Source organism: Lissotriton vulgaris, chromosome 12, assembly GCF_964263255.1.
Source record: "Lissotriton vulgaris chromosome 12, aLisVul1.2, whole genome shotgun sequence".
NCBI classification, from domain to species: Eukaryota; Metazoa; Chordata; class Amphibia; order Caudata; family Salamandridae; genus Lissotriton; species Lissotriton vulgaris.
This window is the reverse complement of record NC_141700.1, coordinates 72,004,380-72,031,403: the sequence shown is the minus strand read 5'-3', so window position 1 is coordinate 72,031,403 and position 27,024 is coordinate 72,004,380. Positions and strand designations below refer to the sequence as shown.

The following is a 27,024-nucleotide window of genomic DNA, read 5'->3' as shown; positions in this document are numbered from 1 at the left end:
GGCACCATCTGCCCTAATGCTTGCAAGGAAAATGCCCACATTTTATTGTAAAACGTTCATAATTATAATGCAGTGGGCCCCTGGGCAAAAATTCCACTGTACCCGTTTCACTAATGATCGGTTTGTTCTGCCTTGCTGTCGCCTCTGTTGTTTAACAACATGGGCTCCCATCTCACACCATCCCTCTCTTCTCTCGTCATCTATCTCCCTCCCATCATCCCTCTCCCTCACAACTTTCATCATCCTTCTCATATCTTATGACCAAATCAAGTTGTCTCCTCTACTTCATTTTTCCGCTCCCTTGGGCCATATCTCCAAGGCTCAAAGAAACACTGGCACAGCAAGTATGCCCTGGGCCTCTCATGCAACTTCAGCACCAGTGATACAGACAGCACAGGCTGTCCACTCTGCCCACTTAACAGGGCCATTACTTCTAGGCCACATGCCCAACGCTAGCTTTCTGCCGCTTTGTGTGGAGAAAAAAATGCATATTTAGCCCCACCCCCTTCCTCCCCTGTTGGTTGGTCCTTGTTTTGTGCGCAACAGTGGTGAGCTGGGCCTTAATGCTAGCAAGGAAAATTCACCCCATGCTCTTTTTCATAGTAAGACTGCCATAACTGGGGCCCTGTGCCCACTTACAGAGGGTTTGGGGGCAGGGTGGGCTCCGGTGCTGTGAGACCGATAGTAGAGAACTAAAGAAACATGCCTTCCACCAAGGTGCCTGCTACCTGAAAGAAATGTAAATCTGTGCAGTGGTTAATCATCAAATATAAAGGTTGCTTTTGAGTCAGTGTAGCTATTAATTAATGGATTCCCTCAGCTTCATGGTGACAAAAATGTATTCTTTTTGAGATGTAATATATGTGTCCGTTAAAAGAAGTGCACCCTTTTAATAGACTCATAAAAATATTCACACTAGATATAGCGTGATTGCTGATCACTAGCATTTCTATTTTTTAAAACACTTGTTTTATCTTAAACAGTATTTCGCAGCAGCCTGTTTTATACAGTGTAAAAATGTAAAATTAATGGCATTAACGCTGCTTGCTTTCTGTCACAGACCGGGGCCTCGTAGCACTATAAACAAGTCACTATTTCTCACTGCACCAATCCGGATTTAATTTTATGACTCTCGTCACATACACAGACATCTATGGTGATCGCTTTAGCCAACTGAGGTTTCATAAGGTGAAAGAGTATATTTCCCTTTGATTAGTTATATTTGCATTTATTTCTCTTTTGAGGTTTGTGAATATTTTTATGTTCAGTTAGCCGAAGGTGAGAAAAACAAGCAATAAAAGGTTTGATTATTTCTTCTTTTTAGCCATGTCTTTGACCCAGATTTCACTCTCACTGACCGTGCCACATGCCACTCAGAAGTAAAGTGCCCTCACTTTTAAGGTCTCTCCTAGGCAGCGCTTGCTCTGTCTCTTCGAGACATGCTGTAGTCAAGATATGGGCATTAAAGAAGCCCAGCGCTTCTGGTTGGTTAGTTGACCTGCTTTTCTAAATTCCTTTACCCTGGTTGATCAATACTGTCCATCTGTCCCGCCTTTGTGTGCTTGGTTCCCTCTAAGCGGACATCACCAATTTTTTGGGGGGGTTGTCCACCTCTGGCCATCTGTTGCCTCCTCGCTCGCACCCCCTCCTGTCCTTCCTGCGCTGCTGCTGACGTAATGCATTGTATTTTACTAACTTAACCAGCTGTAACGCATTGTGTTTATTGTTCACTCAGGCATGCCCCACCCCCTTGTACGACACTGCCTTGACTTTTGTGACAATGGCAGCACGCCACACTTTAGCTTTAAACATCTAAAGGTAAAGCGTGGCATGCTGCCATTGCTACAAAAGTAAATCAATAAAAAAACAAAGGCAGGGGATGCTGCATTTCTTATCCATTTGGAAAGTCTGTAGATCGGCATTTACCTAATGTAAGACCTATTGCATTGCACATGCTTGTTTTTATGGACTTTAACTGCTGCATGTAAATCGAGACAGTCTAGAAATGCACATTTTGCGCATCCAGCCTATTTTTATTTACTTGTAATTGCAGACTCATTTGCACTCACCACCACCGCCACTACTGACGACGCTCTGTCGGCCTCACAATTTGAAGACCTGTGCCATATGCTATCAACCTAAAACGATTTGTAGGCCTATTTCCCTAAACATAATAAGTGACCTTCATACTGGAATATTCGTTGTTCTTAAACAGTAGAATTTTACTGCACTAGTGTGGAATCTCAAAAGATATTTAAATTGAGAAGTTTAATTTTTTCAATTAATATTACAGTTAATACTTGACAGTCAAAAGGGATAGCTTTTAATCCAGTTAGTATACATTTTAAAATAAAAACCCCATTTAGAAGAGTATTTCCACAGTGGCACCTTAATACTCCAAAGCGATTCACTGTCCAAGACTGGGTAGTTCATGCTTGCGACTTCTGGGGAGAAAGATTCCTAAACCCAGCTTATCCTTACTGCCTTATTTTTCACCCAAACATTATTTTTGAAGCATATTGCTTTATCACTCCACGTTTATCTGTTTCAGTTTTTTGTTACGGAGGGAAACATGTCTTTGCCCCAAGTGCTTTGCTTACACCTCCTCTCATTTGTCAGTATTACAGTTTGTTGAAGATTGCCCCACTTAGTGAATAGTGCTTTGGCACAGGCCAAACCACAAATATCTTATGCTCCCACTGCCTTTTACACTCTGCTCCTTTCATGTGTTCCAATGTATACCTTCCACAGTCTCCTAGCAGCCAATTAGGATTGTTTCCATAGCCCCCTGATGTAGTCAGGCTCACCCATTAAGTATAATGGGGTTGCCCGGTGTCCCTCAGAACCTTGGTATACAGTTACAAACTACAAAGAGTTCTGTCGGGTGACACAATTCTTCACCAAGAATTGTGAAAAATGTTGACCATTCAAAATTGATAGCAATGGGTCCAGAAATCATCCCCTCTAAAAAGAATCTCAACTTTTTTTGAGAGATAAATCAAACAAATATTCAAAAAGGAAGAAAAACCACAATTGCAACACAAAAAGTAATTCTAATTCAATATATTCATTGTCATATATCTTACATTTATTTTCTTCACTTTTTTTGTTTTTCGTAAATGATCCGCTGCCCCTAACGCACAAAATACTTACAATGAATCACTCAAACATGTACACGTTGAAAATTAAATGATCCCAGTGTTTGCACAAAAAACCTGAGACAATGAAAACCTATAATGTCCAAAGATTCAAGGTCAGAATACTCTTGTACCTTCGTTTTCGATCATAGGATAGCTGATGTAGGACATAAACCAATTTTGTCGACATTTAAACCCTATAATCATGTGTTAGTAACTATGCATCATACTGGGTCTTCCTCGGGACTAAAAAGGTAACAAACCAGTGGGCAGCCTTCAAACGATGTAATCAGAAACACGCGCGAATGAAGAGGTAACATGAGTAAGCCGGCTGCTGCTCCGAAAAAACGACAAATCTAATTATGGGTTTTCATTGCCTAAAGTAGAACAAGTACGATTTTTCTTGCGACGCACACCCCCTCTATACAGAGAGAACCGCGGCTGGTGTTTGGTATATGACAATGAATATATTGAATTAGAAACTGCTTTTTGTTTCGTGATTATGGTTTTTCTTCCTTTTTGAATATTTGTTCGATTTCTCTCTAAAAAAAAAGTTGGTATTCTTTTTAGAGGGGATTCTCTCTGGACCCTTTGCTGTCAATGTTGTATGGTCAACATTTTTGACAATTCTTGGAGAAGAAGGGTCAACCGAGAAATCTTTGTAGTTTGTAGCAGTCAGGTTCACTGTACGACTTTGTTGCCTAAAGTATTGGCCAGGGCGTGTTTCTTTTTGTTTTGTTTTTTATTTCCACACCTCCTTTTACTGTTGTCATCAGATGCACTTCACTCCAGACGACCATGCTTAGCTGATGTTGTTGGTGTCCTTCTCACTGGCGTTAGTCAACCTTTGTACTGAAGGGGACGCACTCGTGCAAGGTGAATATTTGTATCATTTCCTCTTCACACAACTGAATGTTAGCAGCCTTACACTGTTACTGTGAAGTAGGCCACCTACTCCTGGAAGAATGCAACACATTAGGGTTGCCACTGTTCTCCTCCGGTTCAAACCTCTTCTCACCACCTTGGTTTGCCCAGCCTATCATAACCCTAAAGGAAGTCTGGACTCAGTGCCACCATGTTTGCTTCAGGGTTTGTGTCTACAAGGTAAACAAGTCTCTGGTTGTTTTAGATCTGCAAGCCATCTTGTTAGCTTGGTCTAAGGAAATCCCGCTTATGTCAGTACTTTCCTACTAGCTTTCCAGCTACAGGACAAGGAGCCACAGAGAGGATAACTTGTTGTAACCCGACAGTGGAGCATTTCCTGTAGAGCTCAGCAACCCTCCACTCTAACAAAATAATTTGTACACCATTTGAATTTTGCAAAAACGTGTACATTTGACTCAGTCGCGGTTATTTATTTTATTACCCAATGTTTTAAAAGTATTGGTCATTTTGCCAACTTAAGTTTTCGATTGAAAGGACCTGCCCCACATTACGGTTCTACTGGGAAGAAGTACTGGGAAGGGCCATGGGCTAGACTATCACACGAGATGTCAAGACTGTGTTACTGGGCTTACTGCAACTCCTAGGAATAAAAAATTAAGCTGCCGATGTGTAACCCTGGGTCTGGTGTTGGCGAAGAGGCGGGTGGTTATATCCTGGATGCAACCCAGATCCCTGAAGCATTCAGACTGGTTAAGAGAGATAAATGAGTGGGCAACGGCGGAGCTGGTCCAGACGCGCTCTGGCAGGACTGATGAAAAAGCGGAGGGCAATAGATTGGCTTGGGCGTCTATGATCTCCGATTTGCAGGAGTGTCAGACTCAACCCATACTATGCTCTCAGGATGGTGTTGATATTCAGGGGGGTGACGACACTGGGACCCAGGACAGACACACCCCAACACCTGACTCATAGACAGGCACATTATAGTGGACTAATGGTAGTAACTCACAGCACTGAAATGTTATGAAACAGAAGGTAGGGGAGGAACGGTTGTTGGATATTGTTTACGTTTCTGTTAATGCTCTTTTGTCTAATATGTACGGTTGTAGACACAACCAATGGGAATGCACATCGTAATGGGATATCAAGGGGTCCCTACTTGTGGTCCGGCACAAGATTATGTATTATTGATGAATCCAAACTCTTTTATTCTGCGAAATTCACATATTGTGCAGTCTGTACTGTTTATGGCTGAGAATTGTAATACAAATATTATTTTTCTTAAAAGTTTTCGATTGAAAGTCGGATCCTAATCAATTATAGAGTGATGGTCACAAGTGCTCAATTGATGGTACTTTAAAGAATCGTCGAAAAACTAAACTTATAGTGCAAAGCTTTGTCATGAACCAGATATCCTTCTGTTTGTTCCGTTGTTGCCATCTCATTTGTCCTTGTGCATTGTCACTACTGACTTCAAAGCTCAGTTTGTTCTTTCATTCTTTTTCATTCCTTCTCTACAGATACACTAATAGCAGTGTTGGAACGTGACACATTAGGCATTCGGGAAATCAGATTGTTTAACGCCATGGTCCGTTGGTCAGAGGCAGAGTGCCCACGACAGCAGCATCAGGTGACTCCTGAGAACAAGAGGAAAGTACTGGGCAAAGCACTCTCACTCATTCGCTTCCCACTTATGACAATTGAGGAATTTGCAGCAGGTAAATTGTGGTAGCAAACAAAGTACTATTTGTTGCATTAGTCAAAATGATAAAACTTCAGTTATTGAATGCACAAATGCCCAAAACCTTGAGGTCTGTGTTTGTAATATAAGCCAGCAATTATCAAATCATGCCTCTGAAATGTTTGGTCTAAAAATGGTGACTCATGGCCTTTGTGGTTCCTTTTTGGAACATAACATTCGTAGCAAGTGTTATCTGCAGATACACATGCTGTGCATACTCTTGCCACCTTGTGTTGAACCCAGACCCTGCAAGTTGTTTTTCCTCGAGGAAGGTTTAGGATCGGCGTTGTGCGTCGTGCCCTTGAGGTATTCCGCATGTTCAACAGCTCCTTTGTTAAAAAGTTTTTCCCCCCGGTGGGCTCGGACGAACTGCAATGGAGATCTTGAAGATTCGATGTCTAGGCGGCCTACAGTGAAGAAACTTCAACTGGAGATCCAGTGAACAATATCAAATGAATCTGAGACGCCCTGAAGCAGGTACCTGGTGAGCAACACACACGGCCGTCGAATGCCCATCTCTGGGTGATGGAGACGTAGAAAGATCTTTTCCGACACTGCCCTCGGTGCATGGCTAAGTATGCACACTATGACACTCACGAAGTGTGTAATTTGTGCTTATTTCCAGAGCACAAAGAAGACGAGTGCGCAGCCTGCACATTGTTTAAAAATAAAAAGGCGCTTTGGACCCGAACACAATGGTGCTGGCAGCCAAGAATTGTCGCATGATAGCAAGGAAGAATTAGAGGCCGGTGCACCAACAGGAGGTGGGGTGGTCATTGCCAGCCCCCACTATGTTGCTTCTGATTCGTCCTCCAGTAATGAACACACTCCAGTACATGTCGAGGGTCCCACATCGCCGTTGCGCAGTCCTGTGTCGGTAGCTAGGATCTAGACGACGCCACGTACCATGGGTACCGTTGACAAACCACTTGCCAAGAACATCTCGCACACACCTTCCCCCACAATGCGCCACAGCCCTCTGGCTCAGGCTGACACCACAACCATGCTTCAGAGCAAAGAAGGTATGAGAACATTCTCAATCTTAATCTGGCAACAAGGGTACATTAAGGGGACGGCTCCATTTCCACATCGGCACCCAAGCACGGCTCCAAATCCACACTGGCGCCCAAGCACAAGTCTGCACCAACAAACACATCGGCACCGAAAGCAGCCAAACAAACATTACCCCATGTGAAAGATTGGATCCGAAGAAATGGTCAGGGTCGAGCACCTCTGAATCGAATCAACCCTTGGCTCCGAGGACAGAAAAACAGCATGGCCACACTTCTGGACAGAAGAAAAGACATACATCTGGGGTTACTAAGACATGCACAGTTTCAGAGGTCACTCTCATATGCCAACTGAGAAACAGAGCATCGTTTTTGAAGGACTGCAACAAATAATGCAGCAAAACGTAAAGAGATTGCCAAAATACAGGAACAGCAATTACCTCCATCAAAGAAGATGGCACTAGAGTACAGGGCCTCAAGCCCAATGATTTTTAGCCCACCAGGCTCCCCACAAACACCACCACCCTCTCCACAAGAAGAGGGGGAGATCCAAGACACAGATTCACAGGGGTTACAAGACACCCACCACACCTTAGACCTGTGGGCTGACTACAACATGGTTCTCCCTGACACAGGCATGGACACACTAGTACCAACAAAGGCATCACCACCAGATGTCTCCTCCACATAGAACAGTGTCATCCAGAGAGTGGCAGGGTACCACAAGCTCCCAATGCACATCACTGAGGAGAGAACTGATTTCTTAATTGAAACATTTTCGTGCAGGGCTGGGCTGTCTGTGGCGGGCATTTGGTGTTTCCACGGGAGGCTGGAGGGGTAGGGGACGGTTATACAGCGGTGGGGGGCAGTTTTGTTGCTGGGGGCCGGCTTTGCAGTGGTGCTGCAATATCAGCCCTCATTAGAAACAGCAGCAGTGCTTCATACTTGCAGACCCCTAGCACCCCTGACTCTCCCTGTAGCAAACTGACTCTTTTTGCACAATATAACCATTAATCAGTAAATCATATAGAGTCCAAAGATTCCCCCAAAAGTGTACAGGGCTCAGTGTAAACCCAAAGTGCTGTATTTGTGGTAGTGAGGTCGAGCAGCCTTAGGCCTAACACAGAGGAGTGTAAAACAGCACACAGTGACCAATACATGACACACCACTCAAAAATAAGATCCTCACCAATTTTAGAAAAATAAGATTTTTTTATAGTTTTATTTTAAGACCAAGATATATGTTGTAAGGTGCGTACGTTTTCACAAGGAATACTTTTTGCTTAAAAAGATTGACACTTTGTGCAGTTTTTCAATTCAGCAATGTTAGCCTATGGGAGGAAAGCAAGAATGTGGTTTTGCAGATAAGTATGACTTACAGTCTTGGTTTCAGGATGAAGAATCAGCACCAGGCAAGGTTCAGGTAAGTAGCAAATCTGCACCTCCAGCAGCACAGGGGCGGTTGGGTGCAGGCTTCTGATTCGGAATCTGGCGACAATATTATCCAATGGAGAAAGGGAGTAATCAAAGAGATGCTGCTCATAGGTGAGTAACATGGTTTGCTACCCAGTCTCCAGGAGTTAAGGTAAGCACGGGGGGCATAAGTCGGCACCAAACTAACACCCTCTGGGGCACAGGGGCGGCCGGGTGCAGAGTGCTAATACAGCATCGGGGACCCAATGCAAATCAATTGGGGAGATCGGTTTTAAAGAAATGCTGCAGGCTCAGACCAGAAGTCCGGACAAAGAAAGATGCAACTGCCCAGGTAAGAAGTGATGTAGGGGATGTAGGGACACAGTTGGTCAGTCTCCCCAAGGCCCAGATCTCCCATTACTTTGGAGGGTACTGGGCTGCAAGACTGGTCGTGTTTTGGTGCAGGCTTGTCGTGGGCTGCAGACAGGCTATAGGGCTGGGGGCAAGTCAGTTGGTTTCTGCAGTATTCTCTGCTGGTGCAATACTGTAGTTTCCGGCTCTTAGATGGTGGGCGTTGAAAAATGTGCTCGAATTTGCCTCCAACACCTGAGGGGTGGAGTTGGCGAAGGATAGCACACCTGCTCTTTCTTGGTTTTCACACTGTTTTTCACGCCAGTTCTCTGGCCGAAAGAGGGGAGTTTGTACTGGGGGCGTCCATTGGCTGCTAGCAGTAGAGGCTCTAGACGCATTACAAAGGTGGAAGCCTTTTGAAGCACCCTTTCGAGCACTGTGCTCATCCTGGGGGCGCAGGTGTGACAACTCCGCCCAGGATAGCCTTTGCTTCTGGCCTCAGAGCAGGGGCTCTTGACCCAGGGGTCCTGAAACCTATCTTGTGGAGGCAGGCTGCCTAAAGCCAGTCCGAGACCACACCAGAGTTGGCAGGTTTTTAGGGGGCACCTCTGAGGTGCTCTCTGGGTACATATTTTAATAAATCCTACACTGACATCAGTGTGGATTTATTAAGAGGAGTTTGGGTTCAGTGAAGCCATCATGGTGCTGGAGAACTAGAGTTGTCAAGTTTCCAGCCCATGTACTCTCTATGGCTTCTCTGGCTCTTACAATATTAAAAATAGACTTCGATATTGTGGTGGCATTTCTTCCCATGCAGATATGCCCACATCTGAGATATAGTACACCCTGCCTTAGGGCTTGTAAGGCCTACTAGAAGGGTGACTTACCTATACCTTAGGCAGTGCTGCTGGACAGTGTGACTTTGTCATTTTTCACTGCACCAAGGCATGCCTGCTGCAGTGAGATGGCCTTGGTGAGGAGGCCCTCTTCAGTCCCCATGCCCTAGGTACCATTTACTAGGAACTTACAGGGGGTCTGAAGTTGTGCCAATTCTGGCACATTTATGGGAAAGAAGCACTGGCACGGGGGACCTGGTTGGCTTGGACCCTGTGCACTTATAATCGAAACCACATCATTTTCCAGGCAGAAAATTGGGGGCTAACCATGTCAAAACAGACACTTCCACCCCCCCTAGGGTGGGGGGGGGAAGACTTGTCTGACAAAATTGCCTGGGCTGCTTTGGGTTCCCAGTCCGGCCGTGCTTTCGTGCACAGTGCAGTACCTGCCTATGGTAGGATCCCTACTGAATGTATCCAAAGACATCTTCAAAGACCCAGCCAAATCCAAGATCTTATCTCCTCACATTAAGAAAAAATACAAACCGTCACCAACTACCCCAACATACATTAGGGGTCATCCCCAGCTGACTCCCTAGTTGTCACGACTGCAAGGAAATGAGCAGCAGCACAGGGCACTGGAGAAGCGCCTCCTCCAGACAAAGAAAGCAAGAGAATAGATGCAGGTAAAAGGGTGGCAACAGGGCATGCTAACCATTGGAAGATTGCCAACTTACTGGGACTGCTCTCCGGCTATAACCGCAACCTGGGATGAGATGCAGGAGCTCATGCATTCGCCCAGACAAATCTAAAAAGCCAGGAGAAGACTTAGTAAACTAGGTCAGACCAATATTCAATGCCACAATCAAATGTGCCCTAGTCGGGGTGGACACTGCTGCGTGGGACATCGATACCGCCATCATGCTGTGTCGACATGCATGGATACGCATTTCTGGTTTCAAACCAGAAGTGCAGCGACACACTCTAAATGTCCCTTTCGATTGGGAATACCTCTTTGGGCCCGCAGTGGATACGCAGCTCAAACATATTTTAAAAAAGATGCCGATACCGCCAAATCAATTGGTGCCCTGCAAGCAACGCCTCATATGCAGCAGCCCTTTCGGCATTACCAAGGTAGAGAAGCTGGAAAGCCATTTACAAGTGATAACATACATATCCACCTCCGCAACAACAGTACCACCAGTAAAACCGTAGTTACTATAGAGGCAGATAGAAAAACAGAGGAGCACCCAATAAGAGCGCCTCTACACCCAAACAGTTATTTACCCACACTCCCCCGACAATTTTAAACCAATGGGCCCCTTATGGTTCGAGCTTTCATTTCTTGTAAATTTGAACTTGCCATGTGTGTCACGTCTCCTCTACTCCTCCACCAATAGCAGCGAATCAGTAATGGAGGATGATGATGATGATACAGTGATGTTGACTACAAGAGTTTGAGGTCAAGGCACTCATTCTCTAGATGCCAACCAACCAACTGGGGCACTGGATGATGGACCCAGGTGCATGACTGGAAAGTCATTTTTTTCTAGTTAAGACCAACCTCAATGCATGAACGCATTTTCCCATGTTAGATCAGTTTCTGCTAGTACCGTCCTCTTAGAGAGAAAATGCATACAGCATCCGAAATTGTGCATGGTTGCTTGACAAATTGAACAAAGGCTGATTCTGTGATTGCAGCGTTAGCTGAACCTATAACAAAAATATCAGCCAAACATTGCAGCATTACAGAACGAGGAAGGTAGAAAGGTTTATGCTTTGGGCAAGTGTATAATCACTTTTGGGCCTACTTCAGCTAAAGTAGCTAAGATTACAACAATTCTAGCCAGACATGTTTGGGGGACTGTGGCACTGTATTGACCCATGCATAGAGAACTCCCAGAATAACAGTGAATACAAACAAATGCCAATCTAAAGAAGGTGAGCTTACTTTGCCTGCCATTGTTGGCCCATCAATGGATGTTGCCAGTACAAGTTTCCGACGGTTTGGTAGTACGGTGGTTCTGGCATGCTAAGGAGAGTTACACAGCACATCATGCCTTTTGACATGAAACCTTTGTTTGGCAATGGTTTTGATGAAGCTCTCCAGATGATAAAGGTACAGACACCACAAGATCAAATCTCACAGATGGTATGGAACCTGTGGATCAACCCAGTCCTATCCCAAATACCCAGTCTCATAAAAAATGTCCCAGAATACCAAACCAACACACTGTGATAGGGACTCAAGCCAACGATTGAGGAGAGCACAGTTGACTCCTCCCAACAAGTTCACCAGTTGCCAACCTAATGATGGTGGTGGAGGGCAGTTCAACAGCATCCAGCTTGGTAGGGTAGAAGATCAGACTGATGAGGGTATTGAATAGGCTAATGATCTGCTCATACTTATATATATTTTTTATTCTGACTTGTATGCAGATTATACATGACTTCCTTTTACAATTTAACTGTACACTTAACTTTTTTAATATGACCATTTGGAATTGATCTGTTCACATTTTAGGTAAGGCTGAAATCATTCAGATTGCTTGGGGTGGGGAAGGAGTTAGAGTGCATGGTGGGATCAGATACAATCAGTGGTTGAAGTGGGTGCGATCTGAGGTGCACGATGTGCCCTTATGTTTTTAATTTAAGAAAAACAGTTGCCTTACTTTCTGTGAAAAGACGACCGCCTGGTGCTGTTAATTCGGCATTTGAGTTGGTTCGGCTGAAATGTCAGGCAGGGAGTCTCCTAAGTCATGAAACTAAGGGAGGGCGGACAGCCTAACAAGGCTTCTTGCCAGGGTGCCTGCCACCTCAAAGAAATGTAAATGTGCACAACTGGTTAATCTGAAAATGTACAGGGTGCTTGGAAGCCTGTATTGGGTTTATTTGATGGAATCACTTGAGGTTTTCTATCGGCACAGATGTATTCTTTTAAATTGGTAGTGTAAACGGAGTTACCAGGTGAGCAGTGAAGTGTTTGCTTTTAAAGGACAGTTATAAAAAATGTTGCAATACCTACAATCTGGGTAGTACTAAAATCTATATTTTGGAAGCACATTTTTCATTATACATTTTTTGCACATTTTGTAACAGCCTATCTTGTACTCTGTAATGCAAGTTTACCATAATGGCTTACATAATCACAGTGCTTCCTGTCCAGCTTTTACCAGAAACCATGCACAAGTCTGTATTCTCCACTGCACCAACCAGGATTCAATTCTGTGGTTATCCGGTTACACACACACAGACCTCTGCAGTGCATTAACTAATAGAGGTTTTATAATGTACAATGGTGCCTTTCCCATTGATTAACTTAACTGTTATTCTTTTTAAGCTGAGTGTTATACCTGAAAGAGACACGCTAGTGATAGATTCCTTACCTTAGAATAACCCCAGGCGTCAGACTGGATCCGGAAAGTGTTTGCTTAGCAGTACCCCTGCGCGTCAGTAGGTGGGGTCCATCACTGTCGTCGTCAGTGCCGAGATGACGTCACGGAGAGTACTTAGGTGCCACCCATGCGCGCTGACGTCAGTTCTTTCTTTTTCCGCACCAGTAAGCTCAGATCCGGAGTGAGCACGTACCACTATTTTGAGACTTTGCCCACTTTTTTCTCCTGGTGCACGTAGGGATGCCCGGCTTTGTCTTGTGGGACCTGTCGCCAAAATATGTCGGTGGCGTACCCCCACGATGTTTGCCTCTACTGCCTGGAGACCGATCACGACTCCTGGGACTGTCGTGTCATGGCCCCCAAGGCCTTGCGGGAGTGGCGCCGGAACTTGCTGGAAGTCCGGTGTTCGTCACGTTGCCGCTCCGGGTTTAGGGACCGTTCTCGGGACCGCTCGCGGGACTGGAACCATCGCTCTTCGGACTCCAAGTCTTTGCCTTCGGATTCCGGTAAGCGTCGCTATAAAAAGAAGTCGAAGAAGCGAGTTCGCTCTCAAACGTCCCCCCGTCGCTCCTCGGAGGCGGACGAGGGAGACGGGCACCTCGCCCCTGCGGCTCCTCTGGAGTATGGGAGTCCCGTGGCCTACCTACCATACACTGGTCCATCGGCGACTCCCGAACAGATGCAAGAGTTTCCTTGCTGCCTTGGACCGCCTTTACAGGCCTCGGGCTCCTGCCGGCGCGCCTTCGGGCCCCGTAGTCCCGTGTCCAGATCCTGCTGGGCCGGCTGCTCCGGCGCCACAGGATCCTGTGCCGCTGGCTCCGGCGCTGCGAGGTGTGGCGTTGCCGGCTCCGGCTCCAGCCCCGACGCCACCCTCGGCTCTGCCCCCGGCTCAGTACTGAGTGCCGTTTATCCCGCCTTTGCCCCGGTTTCCGGACCATTTTGTTCCCGCCTGGGATCCGCATTGGGAGCCGGAGCAGTTCTCGGCGCCGTTCCCGGTACTGTTCGTCCCCTCTCCGGCTCTGCCGCCGAGACCGGCCCCCTCTAAGCCAGAGGAGGACAGCGGCTGGGAGGGGTCTGAGGACCCGCTTGCTCAACAATGTGACTCCGAGCTGGATTGGGTGGACGACTTGGCGGATGCGGGCGCCTTGATGTCTCTTCTGACCCGGGGTTCGTCTTTGCCTACGATGGAAGAGGGTGCCTCCTTCACGATGGTGCTCAGTTGGGCTGCTGAGGCCCTCAATCTTGACCTCCCCACTGTGGCCCTCAAGACCAACCTCCTCACTGAGGTGCTCCAGACAGCGTCTACTTCGTCTGAGCCGCTGCTCCTCTTTAATGACGCCCTTACAGAGGTCCTCTTGGGCACTTGGTCGAGGCCAGCCACGGGGGCCCGGGTGGCCAAAAACATCGCCAGACGCCACCCGCCGGCACCCGGTGACCCCGCTTTCTTTACCACACACCCTACGCCTGAGAGCCTGGTCATTCAGGCCTCAGCGTCGTAGAGTGCCTTTCCCACGGCCCGCCGGATAAAGACTCTTTAAGAGGCTGGACCAGTTTGGGAAGCGGTTGGTCTCTTCAGCCAGCCTGGGGCTGCGGTCGGTGAACACTGCCTGCTTGCTGGACCGCTACTCCCATGTGGTGTGGGATGCCATTGCTCAGGTGTTGCCCCAGTTTCCTGAGGAGGTGCAAGCTGTCCTTTCTCAGGCAATTGCTGAGGGCAAGGATGCGGCTAAGTTCGCCATTCGGTGTGGGTTGGACACCGTCGACTCGTTGGGCAGGGAGGTTTCTACGACTGTGGAGTTGCAGCGCCACACCTGGTTGCGTTCGACTGGGTTCTCGCCCGATGTCGAGAGCTTGCTCATGGACATGCCTTTTTGATGGCACCCGCCTGTTTGGCGACAAGGCTGACAGTGCACTGGAACACTTTAAGGACTCGCGGGCTACGGCCAAGTCCTTGGGTCTTTCTACTAAGAACACGGCCACTCCTGGTTTTCATTCCTTTCGTGGCCTGGGCAGGGGCACCCAGACATGCCCCTCCACCAGGCCTGTGTAGACCCAGCCTCTGCGCTGCCGTGGTCGCCGTTTCCGCAAGGGTGGGTTGGGGAACCAGCGTGCGGGTCGTCCACCTTTACCCCCGCTGCTTCTGCCTCCAAGCCTTCCTAACCCGAAATTCAGAAAGCACCCCACGCCGGTGGGTGGCAGGATCCACCACCACCTCCCCCGCTGGCGCGAGATCACATCGGACATGTGGGTGCTGCAGATACTCTTGTCAAGGTTTCTCTTTCCTTTCAGTCCTCCCCTCCAGAAGTGCCACCGCTTGTTGGGAGATCATTTGGTTCTACTCCAACAGGAAGTAGCGGCCCTCCTGGTCAAGGGGGCCATTGAGTACGTTCATGGGTCAGAAGTAGGGAGTGGTTGCTTTTCCCACTACTTTCTGGTCCCCAAGAAGGACAAAGGGGGTCTGCGTCCTATCTTGGACCTCCGGGATGTCAATCGCTTCCTCCGAAAGGAGAAGTTCAAGATGCTAACTCTGGCTCAGGTCTTGGCAGACCGCGACCCTGGAGACTGGATGGTAGCATTGGACTTGCAGGATGCATATTTTCTCATCCCCATCCTGCCGGCCCACCAGCGTTACCCGTGGTTCACGGTAGGACAGGAGCATTTTCAGTTTACTGTGCTCCCCTTAAGCCTTACCAGTGCCCCTCGGGTGTTCACAAAAGTGATGGCGGTGGAAGCAGCTCATTTGCGCAGGTCAGGGTTATCAGTCTTTCCCTACCTCGACGACTGGGTGTTGAAGGCGGGCTCACCCCAAGCAGTCGTCATCCACCTTCAGACTACGGCCGACCTCCTGCACTCAGGGCCGGACTGGGAACCAAAACCGGCCCTGGCAAAGTGCTCGGCCGGCCCCCCCTTCCCTCCACCCGAGGGGAGGGGGGGCCGGCCGCGCTCTTTGCCAGGGCCGGTTTTTGGTCGATTTTATTACAGGGCCGTTTTTGCAGCTATGCTGCTAAAACGGCCCTGTAACAAAAACGGCCCCCAGGGGCCCCAAACCGGCCCCCACCCGTGCGGCCCACCGGGGGATTGCCCGGTGCCGGGAACGGCCAGTCCGGGCCTGCCTGCACTTGCTGGGGTTCTCCATCAACGTGCCGAAGTCGCACCTGAGTCCATCTCAGAAGCTCCCCATCATCGGAGCGGTTCTGGATTCAACGCAGTTTCGGTTCTATCCTCCCGAGCAGCGAGTCTGGGATATTCAGGCTATGATTCCGACCTTTCAGCCTCTATCCCGGGTTTCAGTCAGGATGACCCTCCGGCTCCTGGGCCTTATGGCCTCCTGCATCCTGCTGGTGCAACATGCCAGATGGCATATGCGGGCTCTGCAGTGAGACCTGAAGTTACAGTGGGCGCAGCATCAGGGCAACCTGTCCGATCATGTCCAGATCTCGGAGGGCGCTGCGCGACATTTGCAGGGGTGGCTCATGAATCGCAATTGGGTCAATGGCAGATCCCTCTCCTTTCCCCACCCGAAGCACACAGTGGTGACAGATTTGTCCCTCCTAGGATGGGAGGCCATCTGGGAGAGGCAGAGATCAGAGGCCTCTGGTCTCCGGCGGAGTCCCAGCTCCAAATCAACCTTTTGGAGCTTCGGGCGATCCGACTGGCACTGAAGGCATTCCTTCCCTCTGTCTGGGGAAGTGTAATGCAGGTGTTCACGGACAACACCACTGCCATGTGGTAGTACAACAAACAGGGTGGGGTGGGGTCGCGGACCCTATGTCAGAAGGCTCTACGCCTCTGGACATGGCTGGAACGTCAAGGCATTACCTTGGTCGTTCAACACCTGACAACTCAGCCGCCGATGCATGATGGATCACGAATGGCGCCTGAACTCTGACGTGGTGCAGGGGCTCTTTCTGCAGTAGGGAGAGCTTTGGATATATCTATTCGCCACCGAAGAGAACGTGCAATGTCGTCAATTCTGCACGTTGTCATTTCCACGGCGGTGCTCGCTCGGCCACCCTTTTCGTCACGAGTGGAGCTGCGGTCTATTGTACGCCTTTCCGCCTATACCACTTCTGCCCAGAGTGCTGAAGAAGATCGGGCATGACCGAGCCCAAGTTGTCCTTGTGGCTCCGGATTGGGCATGAAAATACTGGTATCCCGAGCAACTAAGTATGAGCATCGATCTCCCTATCCGTCTGCCTCTTCGGGAGGATCTTCTGTCGCAGCAGCAGGGGAAGGTCCCTCACTCGAACCTGTCCAGCCTCCACCTCCATGCGTGGAAATTGAGCAGCGACAGTTGACTGCTTTCGACCTTCCTCCCGAAGTGTGTAATGTCATTCTGGCAGCCAGGCGTCCCACCACTGAAACGGTATACGCCTGCCAATGGAACAGATTTGTGGCATGGTGCACAGCAAAGGTTGTTGATCCCCTTTCTGCCCCTCTTTCTGAGGTTCTACTGTTTCTTTTGTCTTTGGCCCAGCAGGGCTCTGCTCTGGGCACTCTCAAAGGTTATCTTTCTGCCAACTCCGCCTTTCTAAGGCTTCCTGATCAGCCTTCTCTTTTTAAGTGCCTGGTTGTTAACCGTTTCCTCAAAGGCATTACGCACACATTCCATCCTGTGCCTTACATAATGCCTCAGTGGGACCTGAATCTTGTCTTGACTTACCTAATGTGCGCTCCCTTTGAGCCCCTTCATAACTGTCCCTTGCGTCTTCTTACTCTAAAGACTGCTTTCCTGGTAGCTCTCACCTCTGCCAGAAGAGTGAGTGAGCTCCAGGCTCTTTCTTCTAAACCGCCTTTCCTTTCTGTTCATCCGGACAAAGTGGTTTTAAGGACCCGTCCTTCTTTCTTGCCAAAGGTTGTCATGCCCTTCCACATCAAGCAGACCATCACTTTGCCCACCTTCTTTCCGCCTCCACATCCTTACAGGGAGGAGAGGCTCCACCGTCTGGACCCAAAACGTGCACTTGCTTTCTATTTGCAGCGTACACAACAGTTCCGGGTGGATGATCAACTCTTTGTTGGCTACGTGGGTGCCAAAAAAGGTGGGGCTGTGCACAAACGGACCATATCCCGGTGGGTTGTTTTGTGCATCAAAGCATGTTACTCCTTGGCCAAGAAGAAGCCTCCTGTTGGGCTGCGTGCCCATTCGACCAGGGCAACTGCAGCCACTACTGCCTTGGGACGTGGCGTTCCCTTGCAGGACATTTGTCAGGCGGCTACGTGGGCCTCGCTGCACACGTTTACAAAGCACTACTGCCTTGACAGTCCGGTCCGGACAGATGGCTTCTTTGGCTGTTCAGTGCTTCGTGACTTTCTGGTGTAATCATGTTCGCAGACCCACCTCCGGTGTTGGTATTGCTGGGGTATCTATTCTAGGGTAAGGAATCTAACATTAAAGTGTCTCAAGTTACTACTTGTGTAACAATATAACTGTAAGAGACATTAGTTGGTGATAGATTCCTTACCGCCCGGGGGCGTGGCCTGGAGCCGTCAATGGTGGACGTGTAGTCTTCCAGCTCCGTCCTAAGCCCTGAATACTAGCGGAATATCCTGCACTCCCCTGCCTGCAACCCACCTGATTCCTGCACAGGTTGTCTCCGAGAGCGAGCGGCGTGGGGCGGTGCGGTGTAACCCCTCTCGGCCCGCACAATCGGCGAGTTCCAGCGGCGGAGCCTGTTGCGGCCTGTGGGTCGGATTGAAGCCTCGGCCTAAAGTGATTGGCCTGCCCAGCCTACCCCCTGCCGCCTTCGCGGTCCAGCCGGGACCACGGAATAAGCTTATCCTGCACCACCAGTCGGGACTCCAGATTGCGGTGAGGTGCTCCACCCTGACTGAGGCTCCGTTACCCCCCTCTCGGTCGCTTCGCCCCTGGCCGACCGCACTGCTGCGAGGCCCGTTGGGACACGGGAGCACTTCCGGGCCGGCCCACCGCCCGCCCGCGTAGCTAGCGGGACCCCCGCATTCTACCGCAAAGGCGAGGACTGTGGAGCGGGAGGTACACGCAACCCACTGCTGCCACAGTGAGCCCGGTTTCACCCTGCACACGCTGGACATAGCGCATCGTGGATCGGCCCGACCTCACCAGTCTCTTGGCGCCATCTTGTTTCCACACCAGGGCCAGGACGAGACCCTCGGGCCCTGGCAGTCTCACATCGCCTGCTCCTTATCCGCCAGCCGAAGGACATAGAGCGAAGGCCCAGCGCGGGGTGTCGCGCATAGAGGACACGCGCACCTGGAAGCGAGACGCGGACCCCAGGTACACGGGCCCGAGGCGAGGAGGTGCGCCACACGCCTTGGCGCCCTACCGAGGCGCTACAGTACCGACCTCTGCCGCGCTCCCGGCTGGTGCAACAAACTCACTCTGCAGTGACCTGGACCCCACCATCTCTCCCCCCTATCCGCCTCTACAATACCGGGATCACACCGGCCCATAGAGACATCAGTGGAGAATTGGCCCACCCTACGTTGGCGCCTCGCCTGGAAAGCCTACACTGCCCCTGCCAGCCCCGGGGTATTCGCAACATCCGCCTCTCCCCAGCACGTAGAGGACTTTCCATAGCCACTACCCGACACTTTGACCGGACACTCAGAGGGACGGCGGCGGTCTGCTGCATCCACTACAGCGCCACCCTGCTAACGAGATCCATGGGCAGACACAGGGGCAAACCTCAGGACCAAGGCGCTCCGACGGACATACAGTCCACGGGCTCTGACGACCCGCTGGCCTCCTCCAACATGGACATCATCCCACCGACCGGTAAGGGATCCCAGGACGCCAAGCTAGATCTTATCCTGAATGAAATACGCGCGACGCGCTAGAATCGCGCATAGACAGTATGGCGACTGGCCTGTCCCTACTAAAGGCTGACCATAACAAGTTGGCGGAACGGGTGGCGGAGCAGAAAATAGCGTTGGGTGACCTCATCCCACAGCAGACGGAACACTCCACGAAATTGGAAAGCGTAGAGAAGCAGCTCAAGCAACTATGGGATAGGGTGGACGATGCTGAAGGACGTGCCCGCCGCAACAACGTCCGCATCCTGGGCATTCCGGAGAGGAGCGAGGGGAGGGACCCCACCCAGTTTGTGGAGGATTGGCTACGGAAGCTGGTGGGCCAGGAAGACCTCACCGCCCTCTACAGTGTGGAACGGGCCCACAGGATGCCGTCGCGACCCCCACAACCAGGGGCACCTCCTCGCCCCCTGATCGCTCGTCTCCTCCACTTCAGAGACCGGGACACCGTCCTGCGAGCGGCCAGGGAGAAAGCGCCACTACGCTTCGAGGATAAGAATATATCGGTCTACCCTGATTTCACACCCACTGTGCAACGGGCCAGGTCCACCTTCATGGGTGTGAAACGCAAATTGAGGGACAGGAACATGAAATATGCACTACTGTTCCCTGCTCGGCTCAAAATACTGCATAACAACAGGTCCCACTTTTTCGACACGCCTGAGGAGGCAGAGGAATGGATGGAAGTCACTCTGACCCCACCGGCCTCACAGGACCCATTCGCAGATCACCGCAGCGAAACCCACGGGGGCTCACCAGGCCGACGGACCAACACTCGCAGCCCGGACCAACATTCGTCCCACGGAGCATCGGCGACGACGCATCCCCCTGGACGACAGACGGCGGGCCAATCGTCATCGTCTCCGCAGCAACGACTAACAGAGGAGGCACTGGCAGCTCACGACGCGGGAGCAACCGGCGACGGACTCACCGTTACCACTGACACCCACACTGAGGTATCTGGTTCAATGGACAGCCTGCAGCTATTCCCGAAGATCACAGCCCAGATGGCGGCGGAGTTCTGAACCACGACACGATTGATCCCCTCCGGGTGGTAATGTATAACTGATCCCCTCCTTCACGTATGGTGGGTTGCATAGGGGCCCATTATATCGTGGGCTATCATACCCACGCGGGCCGTTCAGTGACAGTTGACGGAAGCCTACCACCCCCGGTATGCACACAAACTTAACTGACTTGTGTCCACGTTGGGCACCATGGTTTGGCTCCTGGGCACGTTGGCTCGGGGACCTTTTTGTTCAGGGGTTACATGTTTGCGGGACACTCTCACTTTCTAGCACAGCAGGACATATGTGGTCACCCGGTTGTTTCACATTGCCGCACCACACAGATGGTAATGGGGCCTCTTAACAATTACCACTTGTGTACCTGGAACATGCGTGGCATGGGATCAGTGCACAAACGTCATAGAATCCTTGCACAACTTAACCGCAGAGGGACACAGATAGCTTGCTTGCAAGAGACACATTTGAACGCTGCTGAAAACGTGAAATTGCGCAAAAAATGGAGAGGACAGCTCTTTGCTACCTCCTATTCTGCATTCTCAAGGGGGGCGGCGATTTGGCTCCGTGGCTCTCTTCCCTTCCAGATGCTAGAGCAAAGGGTTGATCAGGAGGGTCGTTATGTATTTGTGCGGGGACTGTTGGATGGGGAGGCGGTTGTCATTGGATGTGTGTACTCACCAAACGCAAACCAGTCGGAATTTTTGTTAACTGTCAACAGGGTACTTGCTGATTGGGCTGATCACCGCTGGCTCATTGGGGGTGATTTCAATGCTGTGCTTGATGTTATACTGGATAGGTCACACCCCCCCTTACAGGCTACCGAGAGCAGGAAACAGGCAGACGCGCTTACAAGATGGGCTGAGGGCTAGGATTTGGCGGATGCATGGCGCAGCACACACCCACAGGAAAGGGAATACACTTTTTTCTCCCCACCCCACCAGCTTCACACCAGAATTGACCACGTTTTTTGCTCCCGCTCCCTTACTGCATTGATTGTCCAGGCCCAACATATGGGAAAAACCCTATCAGATCACAACCCCGTGGAGATTATGTGGCCGTGGGGTAGGAGGCTGGCTCCCATCCCGACTTGGAGACTATCTCCTGATCTCCTTGAGGATTCGGTCTTCCGGTCCTCCCTGTCCGACACTATAGACACCTACTTCTCCACGAACACAGCCAGCTCCCGGCAAATAGAATGGGACACTTTCAAAGTCCGTCTTAGGGGGACTGCTATGACCGCTAGGGTGGGCAGGAAACGGGAGTTGGTCAGCCAACTGAAAGAGGTGGAGGGCTCACTGGCATCCCTAGAGAATGAAGCAGCGGGCACCAATGCACCCTTTACACCACTGCAAGAGGCCCACATTAGGCACGCAGAACTACTGGAAGACCTGCGACTTCTGGACTATAGAGAATACACGAATAGGCAGCATACACAGGCAGACCGAGCCGGTCCCCTACTAGCCCGCCTCCTTCGGGACTCCCCGATCAGCCACCCCATTCTGAGGGTCTTAGACCAGACAGGCCGCCCCGCTACCACCCAAATAGGGATTAATGCGGCGTTTACGGACTATTATACCACGCTGTATGGCCCCCCACAGCCCCTGTCAGAGACCGCATTCGTAGCCTTCATGAGGGGTCTAAACCTCCCACAACTCACTGACACACAGAACAAAGACCTGAAGCGTTCTATTTCAGTAGCAGAAATTAGGCAGGCAATACGGGCTCTCCCGAAGGGTAAGACCCCCGGAACAGATGGCCTACCAGCTGAATTCTACGCAACATTCATAGACCTCCTGGCCCCACGGTTACACACTGTTTATCTGGAAGCCCTACGTACAACCTCTCTACCACAATCATCCATGCAAGCACTGATCACGTCCCTCTTGAAACCGGCCAAAGATGGTCTGCAGATGGCCGATTACAGACCCCTGTCCCTTCTCAATACTGACTCCAAAATATTGAGCAAGGTGCTGGCGACGAGACTCGTGCAATACGTGCCACAGCTGGTCCACCCGGATCAATGTGGTTTTGTAATGGGCCGTAATACGGCCATGAACCTTAGGCGCCTAGCCCAGCTCCTGCTCGGAGGCCATGTGGACACGGACTCCGAAGGCTGCATATCTCTGGATTTGAAACAAGCGTTCGACTCCTTGAGATGGGACTATATGTTCGCCACCCTGTTAAACTTCGGGATTCCGCCCGAATTTCTCGCCTGGGTCAGATTGCTATACACCATCCCCACGGCTAGGGTGCGTACCTCCAATCAAATCTCAGGTCCCATAGCTATAGCAAGAGGCACCAGGCAGGGCTGCCCGCTCTCCCCTCTCCTCTTTGTCCTTGCCCTCGAACCACTGCTCTGTAGGCTCAGGTCGATGGCCCCCCGCTATGGCATACAACGGCATGGTACGACGCACATTGTATCCGCGTATGAGGATGACATTATATTATATCTTCGTGACCTACGGGGCGACCTGAGCCCTGTTTCCCAGGTTTTTGAGGACTTTAGAGTGATCTCCGGCCTCACCATCAGCGAGTCTAAGTCCTATGGGTTCACTTTTGCAGCCACATGCGGGTCTGCCCCCCTGCCATTCGCCCCTCATGAATTCCAAATGGCAGAAACCACCTTCCGATATCTTGGGATACAGATATATAGAGAGGCGGACATGATGATAGACGGCAACCTGGGGAGGGCCATCAGAATGCTGAAGTCGCAAATTCAGTTTTGGCTAACATTGCCGCTCTCAATACCCGGCAGAGTGGCAATATCCAAGATGGTGATGCTCCCTCGTCTCATCTACTACTTCACCAATTTGCCATTCCAGATCCCAGCAGCAACATTTAAGACCCTCGACTCCCTACTCACCGAACTTGTGTGGGGAAATGGCCGCAGGCGCATAGGACTGGCCAAATTGCAGCTCCCCTCCGATTCCGGTGGCATGGGCTTACCGGACTTCAGAGCTTACAATTATGCGTGCCAGCTACAGTGGCTGGCTTACTGGGTGGCGGGCCGCAACCTTCACGAGATTAATGTCTCGAAGGATGACCATGCTAAGGGGAGAGTGCACAGCTTGCTCCTGCCTGGCTCGGATCTACCAAGAAACGCCCCGCCGCTTCTCAGGCTGGCGATAACGTACTGGCGGAAGGCATTAAAGTACACGTCCCCCGAGACAACCTATGCCTCCACGGTCCCACTCTTGGGTATACCACTGGGCTCGGGAACACTCACGACGACCTTGCTGGAGCCCTGGCATGACGCAGGTGTGACACATGTGGGTGACCTGTTTGCGGAGGGGCACCTATTGTCTTTCGAAGACTTCAGAACCGCACAGGGCGTTCCTAGCGGCTCATTCCTTATGCACGCCGGACTCCGCCATTATGTCACACGCAAATGGTCACCAGAGGGGCGGGAGCCTGATACGAACCCTCTCGTCACAATGCACTACCTAATGGGCACAGGCGGCCATCTGACCAGGTGGCTCACTGCGAGCATCAAAACGGAGAGGGCACTTAAACTGTCGCCACTTCGGGCGGCTTGGGAAGCAGATATTGGAAAGCCACTGAGAGACAAAGAGTGGGAGCGCATACTTGAGTTCCCCAAAAAAGTAGCTAGGAACCCCAAATACAAGTTCATTCAACTGATGTTGCTACATAGAGCCTACCTGACCCCGCACCGCCTCCATGTGATGTTCTCTGAATCGAAAAGCAACTGCCCCCGATGCGATGCTGACGACGCAGCGCTGGTACATATGCTGTGGCAATGCCCTAAACTGGGGTATTTCTGGACCACTGTCCATGACTCGCTCGAGAAGGCTGGTACTCTATCCCGATCACCTACACTAGAACATACACTCCTAGGGCTGGGGCCATCAACACGCACCAGAACCGTGGCGACACGCTTTTCAGATCTAGCTCTGTTGCTGGCAAAGCGTGCCATCATGATGAGATGGAAATCATCCAAACCGCCCAGCCCTGACCTATGGAAAGCGGAGGTAGTGCGTTGGGGTAAGGCAGAAGGTGAAGCACTACAGCGGGAGGAAAGCAGGGGCCTCCGAAAAACGCCGATCTCGCTGGAATGGTTTGACACATTGGGGGCATTTGAAATTGGAGATGACGAGGATGGAGAGGATACACATGACTAGCCACCTGTGGTACATTTGTGCCCTGATTCACTCTCCCATACACGGACACTACCCACGATGTACTGCGTGGGGTACGGGTAGCCCCGATCCATCGAACACACTACCCCATCCTACCTGTGTGTTCAATCTAAACTAAGTTTTACTGCATCAGGGGTGACCCAATTGTCGATAATTCAGGTATATGCCTGTTGAGAGAATGTCTGGTGGGATTTCTCAGGGGTGGAGGGTGGGACCGGGTACGAACGGGATTCGTTTGTTTGTTTTGGTTCAACGACAAAATGGAAAATCGTTTTAACTATGTCTATATGTGCTCTGGGCAAACTCATGCATGTACCACCAGGATTATTACTGAGCTCGTATATGATTATGTATGCATGTTACTGCTCTACATACTATGCTAATAAAAAGATTTACAAAAAAAAAAAATATATATTCCTTACTGCCCCACCCATCCTCCCCGTTCTGCGGACTGATTACTAGGGTTAAGGTCATCCCTTTCAGGGCCCTAGTTTTTATGCACCAATGGTCAGTATCTTGCATGGCTCTGCGTTTCTGTCGCGGAAAGTCATGTCCAGAACTGACGTCATTGCGAATGGGTGACGCCTAAGTACTCTCCGTGACGTCATCTCGGCGCTGACGACGCCAGTGATGGACACGGAGTCGCAGGACGCCACCTACTGACACGCAGGGGTCTGCTAAGCAAAAACTTTCAGGATCCAGTCTGACGCCTGGGGATAAGGTAAGGAATCTATCACTAACTATTGTCTCTTGCAGATATATCGTTACACAAGTAGTAACTTGTGCTTTATATGTAGTGACCAGAAGGTGAAAGGCTGGAAAATATTACAGAATATATAATTCTATTTTTAGCCTTTTACCCCACCTCATTGCTCATAGTATCACAGTGTCCATACTTTTTAAAATCCACTTCGACTGAACACAATTTTCACCAAAATGTTACATGAAGTAAATAAAAAGGAGTACATTTGCTGAACATAAGCAAGGATAGGCCATTGGAAAAGGTAATTTAAAGATAATTTTAGTTCAGAGAGGGGTAACATGCAAGTTCTTTTATTTTTTTTATGGTACATTATTGCTAAATATTTACTCTTGTGCTGTTTTTTTTTTTATTTCATTGTGTATTCACTTGCATTTCTGAAAATAAAGTTGTCTTCAGTCAAGAAATCATTAAGGTCTGGAGCGTGTGTCTAGCAACTTCTTTAAAACCTTGTTCTTCTGCCCAGGTCCTGCCCAGTCTGGAATTCTCACAGACCGTGAAGTGGTTAGCCTTTTTTTGCACTTTACGGTGAACCCAAAGCCACGTGTGGAGTTTATTGACCGACCTCGCTGTTGCCTGAGGGGGAAGGAGTGCAGTATTAACCGTTTTCAGCAAGTGGAGAGCCGCTGGGGCTACAGTGGGACAAGCGATAGAATACGGTTAGTTTCCTTCCACTGTTAGTGATCTGGAAAGGAGTAAAGTGCTTGTTTTATTGAAGTGTTAGTGCAAGGTAAAGGGAAGCTATTGGAGAGCAGCATAAAAGATTTTGGTGAAATCCATTGGTGCAGTCTTAATAGACTTTAAATCTTCTACATTGGCTCTGTCTTGTATTTCTGCCGCACTGTCGAGTGATCTAGTGTTTATTCTCTATGCAGCCTTGGGCAACTGTCTGTTTTTCTTATGCAGTAGTGCTACACTTCTTGCCTTGTTTTTCCTTTGTTTGAAAGTAGCCTTTCATAGGTTCCTTCAGGCTTCTTTACATAGTACTACCCTTTATTTATTTTGAATGTTATTGGGATACTTGTTGAGTACTACGCATGTTGATTTCTAGAGCTCAAGTATTCTTCCCAATCTCAATTAAGTGTGACTGATTCCATTGTCAGTTTGGTTCCATAACTTGGACACTCCTCTGTCTTAAAAAAAAATGTTGTATTTCCATTTTCCTCAGTCATCCAAAGTAAATATCTGGACTGACATGAGTAATGGAACGCTTGCAAAATATCTATGCATTCTGAGCAGTTATTTCACTGTTCGTCTTGTACTTTTAAAGTGTGACCTGTGCATTATTTGAACTGTACAGAGGTCACTTAAATGGAGTGTTTAGAAAATGGTTACCCATCGTTTCGCCAGTGCTGGCAGAGGATAATCTGTTACTGTTAAATTAATTTCATATTTTGATTTAATTTTAAAATTTCATAAGCGGATATGTTCAACATGTGTCATAGTGCAAAACTCCTGGAAGAACATTGAGTGCCCTTGTTTTTAGACTGATGTATCTAGGAGAGTGAAAGGATTTCTAATT

The 27,024-nt window shown here is 49.7% G+C and overlaps 1 protein-coding gene across 1 annotated transcript in view; it reads left to right on the top strand.

Moving 5' to 3' along the window:
* The window catches only part of BTBD2 (BTB domain containing 2), a 151,262-nt gene that overhangs the window by 105,579 nt on the left and 18,659 nt on the right, over positions 1-27,024 (top strand). The window contains exons 5-6 of the mRNA XM_086947174.1: positions 5,543-5,740; positions 25,969-26,161. Coding sequence (XP_086803300.1) covers positions 5,543-5,740; positions 25,969-26,161 — 391 coding nt within the window. The remainder of the gene's footprint in view (positions 1-5,542; positions 5,741-25,968; positions 26,162-27,024) is intronic.